Source organism: Physeter macrocephalus, chromosome 4 (assembly GCF_002837175.3).
Source record: "Physeter macrocephalus isolate SW-GA chromosome 4, ASM283717v5, whole genome shotgun sequence".
NCBI classification, from domain to species: domain Eukaryota; kingdom Metazoa; phylum Chordata; class Mammalia; order Artiodactyla; family Physeteridae; genus Physeter; species Physeter macrocephalus.
In genome coordinates, this window is record NC_041217.1 from 60792421 (window position 1) to 60804680 (window position 12260).

Below are 12260 nucleotides of genomic sequence, written 5' to 3' on the forward strand. Positions count from 1 at the left end.
AAGGCTATCTTTTTCCCATTGTATATTCTTGCCTCTTTTGTCATAGATTAATTGATCATGTAAGTGTAGGTTTATTTCTGGGCTCTCTATTCTGTTTCATTGATGTATGTGTCTGTTTTTGTGCCAGTACCATACTGTTTTGATTATTGTAGGTTTTGCAGTTTAGTTTGAAATCAGGGAGCATGATACCTCCAGCTTTGTTCATCTTTCTCAAGATTGCTTTGGCTATTCAAGGTCTTTTGTGTTTCCATACAAATTTTAGAATTATTTGTTTTAGTTCTGTGAAAATTATCTTTGGTATTTTGACAGGGATTGCACTGAATCTGTAGATTGCCTTGGGTTGCATAGTCATTTTAACAATATTAATTACTTCAATCCATGAACATGGTGTGTCTTTCCATTTGTTTGTGTTATCTTCACTATCTTTCATCAATGCCTTACAATTTTCCAAGTACAGGTCTTTTACCTCCTTGGTTAGATTTATTCCTAGATATTTTATTCTTTTGGATACAATTATAAATGGGATTGTTTTCTTTATTTCTCTTTCTGATAGTTCATTGTTAGTGTATAGAAATAACAGATTTCAATATATTATTTTCGTTTCTGACAACTGTACTGAATTCATTTATTAGTTCTAGTAATTTTTGGTGGTGTCTTTAGAATTTTCATTATATAGTATCATCTGCAAAGAGTGACAGTTTTACTTCTTCCTTTCAAATTTGGATTCCTTTTATTTCTTTTTCTGGTCTGATTGCTGTGGCTATGGACTTCCAATAATACGGTGAATAAAAGTGGCAAGGGTGGGCATACTTGTCTTGTTCCTGATCTTAGAGAAAATGCTTTCAGCTTTTCATCATTGAGTATGATGTTAGCTGTGGGCTTGTCAATATATGGTCTTAATATGTTGAGGTATGTTCCCACTATGCCCACTTTGTTAAAAGTTTTTAATCATAAATGGATGTTATATTTTGTCAAAAGCTTTTTTTTTTTGCCTCTATGCAGATGATCATATGATTTTTATTTTTCAGTTTATTAATGTGTATCACATTGATTGATTTACAGATATCAAACCATCCTTGCAACTCTCGGATAAATCCTACTTGATCATGGTATATAATCCTTTTTATATATTGTTGAATTTAGTTTCCTAAATTTTTGGAGCATTTTTACATCTATGTTCATCAGAGATATTGGCCTGTAATTTTCTTTTTTGTTGTTTTTTCCTTTTTGTTTTGTTTTGTAATTTTCTTGTTTGTGGTGCTTTTGTCTGGTTTTGGTATCAGGGTGATGCTGAACTCATAGAATGAGTTCAGAAGCATTCCTTCCTCTTCAGCTTTTGGGATAGTTGAGAAGGATAGGTGTTAACTTTTAAAAATATTTGGTAGAATTAAACTGTAAAGTGGTCTGGTCCTGGACTTTTGTTTGTTGGGAGTTTTTTGATTACTGAATCAATTTCATTACTGGTAATCAATTTGTTCATATTTTCTATTTCTTCCTGATTCAGTCTTGGGAGATTGTACATTTCTAGGAATTTATCCATAGAAAAAGCACTTTTTAAGTGACCTGGAATAAAAAGCATTTTTGTATAGGATAGGATCACATGTGGAGCCATACCTTTTCAAAGTTCATATGTTGCAGTCTTCTCAGTAAGCTTCTTAAGGTATATACCTTATATGTGGCAAACTACATGGACAAAAGTCTGGTTCTGTGGGACCACTTGCCTAGCTTTGCTCACTGGACACCTGAATCTTGATTCTGTTATTCAGGTAGGGATCTCTTGGGCCATGTGTCTATACAAAAATGAGAAAATGAAGATAACAAAAGGATTTGTTGAGAATGACATACATTTTGTAATATGAATTCTGTACAATTTGCTTACTTGTACTTAAAAAGTATTAAGCAAATGGTTTTTAATAAAAGTTCCATTTCCATATTACTGAAGCCCTGGTGACAATCCCTAGTCAATATTCTTAAGGAACTTCTCTGGTGTGTCTGAATCCTTATCTGTGGGCCCCTCAGTTGAGAGCTAGTTGGTGAAAGGATGTGCTTCTTGTTCCAGGGCCTGTATTACTAAGTCTCAATCTTTTCCCTTGAATTCACTTGAAGTACAGTCTTCTATTCAGAATGTTCACTAAATTTTTTTTTTACTGTGGCAAATAACCATGACATAAAATGCACCCTCACAACAATTTCCACATGTACATTATAATATTGTTAACCACAGGCACATTTTAGTGCAACAGATTCCCAGAACCACCTGCCCACCCCCCGCCCCCATTCCTGCATGACTAAAACTACATATATTCACCAAACTACATCTCTTCACATCTCCCTCCCCACAAACCCTAGTCAATATTCTTAAGGAACATCTCTGGTGTGTCTGAATCCTTATCTGTGGGCCCCTCAGTTGAGAGCTAGTCAGTGAAAGGATGTACTTCTTGTTCCAGGGCCTGTATTACTAAGTCTCAATCTTTTCCCTTGAATTCACTTGAAGTAGAGTCTTCTATTCAGAATGTTCACTAAATTTTTTTTTTACTGTGGCAAAAAACCATGACATAAAATGCACCCTCACAACAATTTCCACATGTACAGTATAAAATTGTTAACCACAGGCACATTTTAGTGCAACAGATTCCCAGAACCACCTGCCCACCCCCCGCCCCCATTCCTGCATGACTAAAACTACATATATTCACCAAACTACATCTCTTCACATCTCCCTCCCCACAAAGCCCCTGGCTACCACTGTTCTACTTTCTATCTCTATTTGCATATGCATTAGAAACCTAGTATAAGAGGAATCATGCAATATTTGTTTTTTTGTGACTGGCTTCTTTTGCTTAGCCTAATGTCCCTCAAGGTTCATCCATGTTGTATCATATGACAGGATTTCCTTCTATTTTGAGGCTGAAATAATATTTACTTGCATGTATATACCAAATTTGCTTATCCAATAATCTGTTGTTGGTCATTTAGATTACTTCTACCTTTTGGCTACTGTGAATAATGCTGCAGTGAACATAGGTTTGCAAATGTCTTTAATTCTCTTGGATATATACCCAGAAGTGGGATTGGTGGATCATGCAGTACTTCTGTTTTTAATTTTTTAAGGAAACTCCATAGTGTTTTCCATGACAGCTGCACCATTCTGCATTCCCACCAACAGTTCACAAGGGTTCTAATTTCTCCACATTCTCACCAACACTTTTTGTTTCCTATTTTGTTTTTTTGGTTTTTGGATAATGGCCATCTTAATAGTATGATGTGATATCTAGTTTTGATTTGCATTTTGCTGATGAATAGTGATGTTGAACATCTTTTCATATACTTATTGGTCATTTGTATATCTTTGGAGAAATGTCTATTCAAGTCCTTTTCTCATTTTTAATTGGGATTTTGTCGTTGTTTTTAGTTGAGTTGTAGGAGTTCTTTATATATTCTAGACATTAATCCCTTATCAGATATATAGTTTGCCAATATTTTCTTCCATTCTGTAGATTTCCGCATTTCGCTGATGAATAGTGATGTTGAACATCTTTTCATATACTTATTGGTCACTTGTATATCTTTGGAGAAATGTCTATTCAAGTCCTTTTCTCATTTTTAATTGGGATTTTGTTGTTGTTTTTATTGTTGAGTTGTAGGAGTTCTTTATATATTCTAGACATTAATCCCTTATCAGATATATAGTTTGCCAATATTTTCTTCCATTCTGTAGATTTCCTTTTCACTCTGTTGATTGCTTCTTTTGCTGTGCAGAAGTTTTAAAGTTTGACATAGTTTGTCTATTTTTGCTTTTGTTGTCTGTGTTTTGGTGTCATAGCCAAGATATCATTGCCAAATCCAATTTCATGAAGTTTTCTCCTGTGTTTTCCTCTAGGAGTTTTATAGGTCTTACATTTTTTTATTTATTTGTTTTAAGTTAAGTTAAATTTTTTTATATGGAGTAATATAAGAGTTAAACTTCTTTCTTTTGCATGTAGATATCCGGTTTTCCCAACACCATTTGCTGAAGAGACTATCCTTTCCCCATCATGTAATCTTGGCACCCTTGTTGAAAATTATTTGACCATATAAGCAGGGTTTATTTCTAGGCTCTCTATTCTTCCATTGGCCTCTGTGTCTTTATGCCAGTACCATACTATTTAGAGTATTGTAGCTTTTTAATGTGTTTTGAAATCAGGACATGTGAGACCTCCAGTTTTGTTCTTATTTCTCAGGATTGTTTTGGCTATTTGGGGTTCTTTGAGAGTCTATATGAATTTTAGTATTGCTTTACATTTCTGACAAAAATGCCATTGGGATTTTGATAGAGATTGCTTTGGGTAGTATGAACATTTTAATAATATTAAGTCTTCCAATACATGAACATAGGATGTCTTTCCATTTATTTGTATCTTCTTTAATTTCTTTCATCAATGTTTAGTAGTTTTCAGTGTACAAGTCTTTTGTCTCCTTGGTAGAGTTTATTCCAAAGTACTTTCCTCTTTTCGATGTTATTCTAAATGGAATTGTTTTCTTAGTTTACTTTTCAGATCGTTCATGGTTAGTGTGTAGAAATGCAACTGATTTTTGTGTGTTGATTTTGTATCCTGCAACTTTGCTGAATTTGTTTATTAGTTCCAAAAGTTTTTTTGTGTGAAATGTTTAGGGTTTCCTACATATAAGATTGTGTCATCTGTGAACAGAGATAATTTTATTCTTCCTTTCCAATTTGGATGCCTTTTCTTTCTTTCTTTTCCTTTTTTCCAATTTGCTTCAGTACTATGTTGAATGGAAGTGGTGAGAGTGGATATTCTTGTCCTGTTCATGATCTTAGAGAAAAAGCTTTCAGTTTTTTACCATTGAGTATGATGTTAGCTGTGGGCTTGTCCTATATGGCCTTTATTATGTTGAGGCAATTTCCTTGGATTCTTTGTTTGTTGAGTGTTTTTATTATGATAGGGTGTTAACTTTTGTCATATGCTTTTTCTGCATCAATTGAGATGGTCATTCACAAACACGTTTCTGTGAAATATTTCACAGTTTTCCAAAATGTGTCACAAGATTCTTGTCAAGTTGTCTAGCCAGCTCCCTCTCATTTTGCTTTCAGAATCCTCTTTGTGGGGTGGTGATGGGAGGGATCATGTCTCCTCATGCTTGGAGTGAGAACTAAAGATACCTTCTCACTGGGCAGAAACAGAGAGGCCTTCACTCTTTCTGGGTAACCAAATTAAACGTTCGGTAGCTGTAGATCAGTGAGTAGGATATACATCTAACACCTCCTTCTTAGATGGATTTTTAATTTAACCCAATTAAGTCAGAAGCAACTTACCTTGTGCACTTCTGTTAACTTATACATTCAAATAATATTTTATATAGCTGTGATTCCACAGTATTTCTTAAGAGGTTTTGCAAACTTTGATAGGACCTGTCATCTACTTCCAAAGAAGCCAACTTTGCTGCTAACATAGAAGGGGAGTGGCAGTGAGGGTGGTGGTATATAACTCCACATGGACAGACATTGTGTCATTCACACAGAAACAGAACTATGTGAAATGGCTGGTAACCTGATTTTGGTGTGGAAGTTCACAGAGTCATTCTCTGGGTCTTCCTCTTGTCTCTTCTAGTGGGAGGCTGGATCTTTTCCAATCCGGATGGAGTATGCACAGCAGGAAACACCAATTACCAGTATGCTACTCCTTTGCCTCTGTCTGCTCCCCACACCCACCATGGCTGTGAACACTATCCTGGCCTCCGAGGACACCACCGGCAGGCTCCCTACCCTTCTGCGTACATGCACAGAAACCATTCTCCCTCAGGTGTGTGACTCTGCTAATTAAACCCTTGGGGGTGTGGGTGTGGGTGGTGGTGGTGAGAAATGGATAAACAACTAGAAATGGGGAAATATCTGAAGATAGAATCCCTTTCATCTAATATATGTAATATTATTGTGTATTAATATTTTAATTTTATATACTAATAGTTGATTATATAGTTACAACATTATTAGTGTTTTGTAATTATTTCAAATAATTACAAAAACTGGGAGACACCCAGTTTCTAATGGTTGTGAAAGTCCTCCTCCCAGGGCGCTGGTGTACTGAGCAGTTTCAGGCTGCATCTCTAAAAGCCAAGTTAAGTCGTGGGACTCTGAGACCCTCAGCTCATTGCCCTCACATGGCTCTTGTCTACATTTGTAGTGTATGGCTCAGTCCAGGGAATACTGGGCCCAGTATTGGAGAGCTATTAGGAAGGTCTCTGGGAAGGTGGATGACTCAACATCCTTGCTTTGGTCTGATTCAGTTGGAGACATGCAAACTCAACCTTGATCATTTTTGCAGTCTGATTATTTTTTAAGCTGATGCTGTTGTTTGTGTAGTTTCTTCCTCATTGACTGCTGCCTTGTCTGCCTTGGCCTTGTGTAAGCCCAGATCTTGCCTGGTTATTAGATTTGTATGAAGGAAGGGATACATGAAACCAAGGGTTGATTTCTCATTCAGTTATTCACGCAGCAAATATTTATTGAGGGTTGACTATGAGCCAGGTTTTGTCCATGAACAAAATAGATTAATACCTACCTCTCATAGAGATTCTATTCTCATATGGGGAGACTGACACTAAATCAAACAAATACATAAAGTTCATGGCATGGGAGATGGAGGAGAGTGTTAAGGTTCCAGCCTCAGGGACACCCTGAGCTCTGTACCTGCAGAGGACTTTGCTGGTCACCAGCTACCTGTCCCCGTGCCCCATCGCCTGCTACTCCCAGAAGCCTTGACAGCTGCTGCCAGGAAGGGAGAAAATGTAGCTTAATGTATCAGAAACTGAGCAGGGTTCTCATCTACTTTCTGGTTCTTTCCCATGGTCAGCACACAAAACACATCTTCTGAGCAAATGCTATGCACCAGGCACTCTTCTAGGCAGTGGGGCTAGGAAGGTGATTAAGGCCTAGTTTCTTCCCTGAAGGAGCTCAGTGCTACACGAATACATTAATAATTAATCCTAATACAATGTAGTGAGAGCTCTAATGTGGTCCTCGGACCTGCAGCATCTCCTGGGAACTTGTTAGAAATGTAGACTCTCAGGTTCTCCTGAGTCTTCAGTTTAACAAGATCTCCAGGTGATTCCTATGCACATTAAAGTTTGAGAAACATTCTATAGAACACACAAGTCAAGGTGCTATGGGAATGAAGGAAAAAGAGCAGCTAGATCTACCCAGAGGGCTTAACGTTTAAGTTGAGATTTGAAGAATAAATAGAAAAGGACAGGGGTGGGAGTGGGCAGGGGTGAAAGGGGGATGACATGGGACACAGGCGGAGCTGAAGGGCATTCCAGGTGAGAGAGTGGTATGAGCAAAGACACAGAAGGAGGAGAGAACCTAGGTTGTCTGGGGAATAGTTTGGGAAAAGAGTGTAGAGGGAGGGGGTGCGAGGTGGTGGATGAAAGAGCTGAGGCTGAGGAAGTTGCAAGGGCCACATCCTGAAAAGGAGTGACGTGGCCAGGGATATACATGGAATCCACTTCCTCTCTTTCCTTTTTCCCCTCCTTCCTCCCCTCCTTTTTCTTCTTCCTCTCTATTGTATAGGCACTATTTATGCAAATGGCGATTCAAAGACAGAAGGCACTATTCTTGAGATGTTAACTCTCCTTGAGGTTGCTGAGAAAATAGGTCCTGGTCCTCAGAAATGTCATCTGGGACACTGGTGGTCCTTAGGCTTGTCTTGAGATGATGACATGGCCCATTTTAAAGGGGAGGTGAGTGTGGTGACATGAGTTAGATCTGTGTCATAAAGGACAAATCCCCCCACCTATCTGAGCCTCATCTATAAAATGGAGATGAGAAGTCATTGTTGTGAAGATTAAAAGATGAACGGTACGTGACATATGGCTGACACTGAAGTAACCTAAGCTCCTCACTCCTTTCTGTGACCTTCAGAAAGGACTAACAACTGTTGGCACATGTGGCACAGGCCATGGTTATATTTTGACCTAGGATAATATCATTGGTCACCATCTTTATGTTTTCCATGCTCCATCAATTGAACTGTTGTTATTTCCCAAAAGTGAATTTGATAGAAAGCTCCAGCAATAATCTGCAAGTTTTCTCTGGAGCTGACAGCTGGACTTCCTTATCCTCCACACCCCACGCCAGCATCCTGTCTGTACCTCACACCAGCGGACCAATCAATCCAGGGCCTAGGTAAGACCAGCACCAGCAACCTGCTCATTGGTCTTGAGGGTTTACTTTAGCACTGGGGACTCGAGTTCATTCTTTCTCCTGGGGTGGCTTGGTCTAATCTATTGTCCTGACTTCTAAGCCACTAGGAAGTGAAAGTAACGACAGGATCAACCTTTCATCCCTGGAGAGAGGGTGGTGGGAAAGCACATGCTCAGTCATGTACTCTTTGTAGCTTTTGTATTTTATTTTTAGAAGGGAAAAGATATTATGGCCTGGAATCATTTATCTCGAACCAGGAAGAAATACTGTGAACTGTGGTGGTAGCAGATAGATACTGAATATAGGGGAACTGAAGGGGAAAAGTGTAAATACACACTGAGAATTCAAGACCCTTGATTGTCCATATCCTTACAACCTGTTCATTCTAACAGGGGGACAGATTTTGGGTGTCTGGGCCTCAACCCAGGCAATAGGGCTGAGTGTAGCTTGTAGGACCCATGGCATAACTCTCACACCAGAGACCTGCATTCGGTTCTGACTGGAAATCCGCGTGGTGGAGGGGAAAGGGAAGGGGCCTGGAGTCTGACAAATGTGGGCTTGAACCCCAGTTTTACTTCTTATTGACTTTGTGACTTTGGGCAATTTTCTTAGCCTCGCTGAGCTTCAGCTTTCTTATCTGTAACATGGCAATAATGTGAGCTACTCTGTAGAGTATGGTGAGCACCAAAATTAGAAAAAGCATTACAATGCGTTGTAAGCAGTAACATTCTATCAATATATACATGTCAGCTGTTATGTTCAATATAAGTATGCAGAATTTTGAGAAGGTCCATAAAGGCATTCAAAATTAAAAGATGTCCCATCCTTTTTTTTGGCGGCAGAGGGGGCAGATGGTAGATGACTTATGACTTGCAGGTCTAGAAAAAGTTTGGGGAAGGTAGAACTTTGATCCACAGCAGTGCTTCTCACACTTTAATGTGCATTAGAATCACCTGGGATGTTGTTCAAATGTACAGTCTGATTAATAGGTTTGGGTTGAGGCCTGAGATTCTGCATGTTTAACCAGCTTCCAGGTGTTGCTGATGTTGCTGTTAACTGTGATCTTGATTTTGATGTTAATGTTGCTGGGGCCCCCGAGGGTCTAGTGTTGTACTGTTCAATGCAGCAGCCCGCAGCCGCCTCTGGCTCTGGACCCTTGAAATGCAGCTGTTCCGAACTGAGATATGCTGTAAGTGTAACTCACAGAATTTTGAAGTCTTAGTACAAAACAAAGAATAAAAGTCTCAACAATTTTTTAATACCGAATGCATGTGGAAATGATAATATTTTGAATATTCTCAGTTACATAAGATATTATTAACAGTAAGTTCATTGTTTTCTTTTCATTCTTTTTCTTTTTAAAATGTGGCTACTCAAAAATTTAGCCTATTGGACAGTGCTTGACTGGAGGACCTCAGGGAAATGCACTGACTGGGACTGTGTAGAAAGTGAGGGAAAGAGTGTCCTTGAAGATATTAAACAACCATGTGCCAAGTTTTGTACTAGATCCTTTATGTAAGTCATTTATAGGATTCAAAGACATCCATAAGGCTGCTATTAAAATTCCTATTTTCCTGATGGAGAAACTAAAGCTCAGAGGCGTTAAAAACTGCCTGAAGGTCATACAGTAAGTAATGTAACTCAGAGCCCATGGTTTTCCCACCGGCCCAGGAGGCATCAGAAAGGGGATCTGACTGATATTGTAGAAGAGTCTCTTCTGGAACCTGGGGAATTGGGGTCAGAATCCCAGCAAGCTGAGCTGGCTAAAAACAAAAACAAAAACACCAAAACCCCAAAGCCTGGGTTTCTGCAGGTTTCATATGGTCCAGTGAGGTCTGTGATATCTGAAATACGGCAGAGAGCGCAGGGTGGCATTGCTACCTCTGGCTTCATCAGTGGCATGTTTAACCCATTGCTGACGCTATAAAGGTTTTGCTAGAGAAAAACAAATGTGTTCAGTACTGGCATTAGGTAATGAGCCTATTATCAAGCAATAGAGTATCAGGCAAAATGGGGACTCTAAAAAGTCAGAACATGGTGAGGACTAAAGCACTGGAGGTTATTCTGCCTGTGTCACCTGTAGTCGTTTTCATCTAGGTTCTACGTTAAGGTGCAAAATAGGCCGCACATTACAGTCAACAGAAAAGCTTTAAAAACTTCTGAAACCGCATGCCAGAGTAATTAGATCAGAATCTCGGGGGATAGAACCCAGGCATCAGTATTTTTTATTTTTTTTAATTTGCTAAGTGATTCCAGTGTGCAGTCAAGTTTGTGAACCAGTGACATAGGATAAGAGAAGTCCAAGAAAGTGGTACAGCTCCCCAGCCTTTCTACCAGGGACCAGAGATGACAGGTAGAAACCTGGAATGGAAGAATTAATTATAAGAACCATCATTTACTGAGTCCTATGTGTTAGACATCACATACTCATTTTCTTATTTAATCCTCATAACAACATCTGTAAGGTATGTCTAATTATCACTCCAAATCTTGAAGATGAGGAAACTGAGGCTCATACATTAAAATAATCTGATCAAAGTCACAGAGCTAATAAGTGGTAGTGCAAGGATTCAAACCTAGGTTTTCTGACAGCAATGTGTCCTGGCTGTTAGGCCACATCACCTCTCTTGGTCAGTGAGGGATCTTACTCATAGATCATACTGCCCAAATATCATCCTTTCACTCCCCTGTCCATTTACACAGGTGGCAAGTGAGGCCTAAAGAAATAAAATGCCATGTTCAAAACTGAACAGCTTGCTAGAGGTAGGGCCAGCATCAAAATGCAGGTCTCAGGACACCTAATCATATGATTATTCTACTACATCTTGCTGCTTCTCTGCAGAAACTGGGCCAGTGTGTGTCAGAGCTAGAAATAACGCCATGGTCAGACGCCCTCTTCCTAGACCTGTGCCCCTCTCAGCACTGCGTGCGTGCTTGTCAGGTGGTAATCCTTCCTTGGTGTGTCGAGAAGCATTTTCTCTCTCTCTGTTTCTCTGCAGCCCCTACCCGTGCCTGTGGACCATCAGCAACGGTGGCGGGGGCCCTTCCGGGTCGGGCTCAGAGGTGCGTGCCGGCTCCCCGGGAGCGTTTCTCCTGGGTAATCCAGCTGTGACTTCGCCCCTCTCCACCCAGGCACCTGCTTCGGCTGGTGTGGAGGTTCTGGGGGAGCCCTCGCTGACCAGCATCGCTGTGTCTACCTGGACGGCAGTGACCTCGCATCCCTTCTCAGGCTGTGGTAGCCTGGGTGGGGGTGGGCGCCAGTCTCCCTCCTCACTGGATAGTTAAGCAGGATCCTAGGAAAGTTGTCAGCAGAGAACCTGCTAGGTGTAGAGCTCTTAGAAGTCTCACCTACTAATCCCAATGAGTCAGACTGCAGAGTCTCCCCACCCAGTGAACGGGGTGTTATACCAGAAGCCTACAGGGAGATGGTTTAGTTTGGATGGTGCTAATTTTGTCACCTGCATCTCTCCACCATTTTCTTTTTGTGCTCCCATTTTCTCTGCAACTTATCCGTGCTATGCTTAGGCAACAAAAGTTCGCTGAGTATTTTCCTCGTGCCCTGCCCCTTACTGTCAAGTGATTCTAGAAGGCTGTCCTTCTTGTTCTGTGGAGTTGGTGCAAGGCTGTTAAGTGAGCTCAAAATTTACTTAGCCTAAGCCACTGCTTTGTAGCTTTGTGCAGCCCTGAAAGTATGTGTGGCCACAGAGCTTCTGCTTTGAGACCAAGAAAGGGTGTTAAGTCCATGGAGTGAAGTTAAAAATAGAGCTAATCACATATTACAGCATTGAGAATTGAGGAAATGAGATCATGTCACTCCCTGGCTTAGAAACCTTTGATGGCTCACCATTGCCTACAGATGGAAGTCGATCTCCTCTGCCATCTGCCCTCAAACCACTTTTCCAGCTTTAGCTACCTGTTTTCCCTTTAGCATCCTATATTTCAGTCAAGGCATATATGCTGCCCCTGTCTTTTGAACATTCAGTGTACTTTCCCAGCTCTATACCTACTCCTGTACCTGAAATATCCTTCTCTGTTCAGTCCTACCTGTACGAATCCTGCC

At 40.1% G+C, this 12260-nt stretch overlaps 1 protein-coding gene across 2 annotated transcripts in view; it reads left to right on the forward strand.

The window, feature by feature from the left end:
• Window positions 1-11485, forward strand: part of TBX19 (T-box transcription factor 19) — a 36079-nt gene extending 24594 nt beyond the window's left edge. For both annotated transcript variants that reach the window (XM_007114670.1, XM_055083939.1), the window contains 3 exons: window positions 5610-5801; window positions 8047-8182; window positions 11200-11485. In XM_007114670.1, the coding sequence (XP_007114732.1) occupies window positions 5610-5801; window positions 8047-8182; window positions 11200-11485 (614 nt within the window). The remainder of the gene's footprint in view (window positions 1-5609; window positions 5802-8046; window positions 8183-11199) is intronic.
• The last annotated feature ends 775 nt before the right edge of the window (window positions 11486-12260 follow it).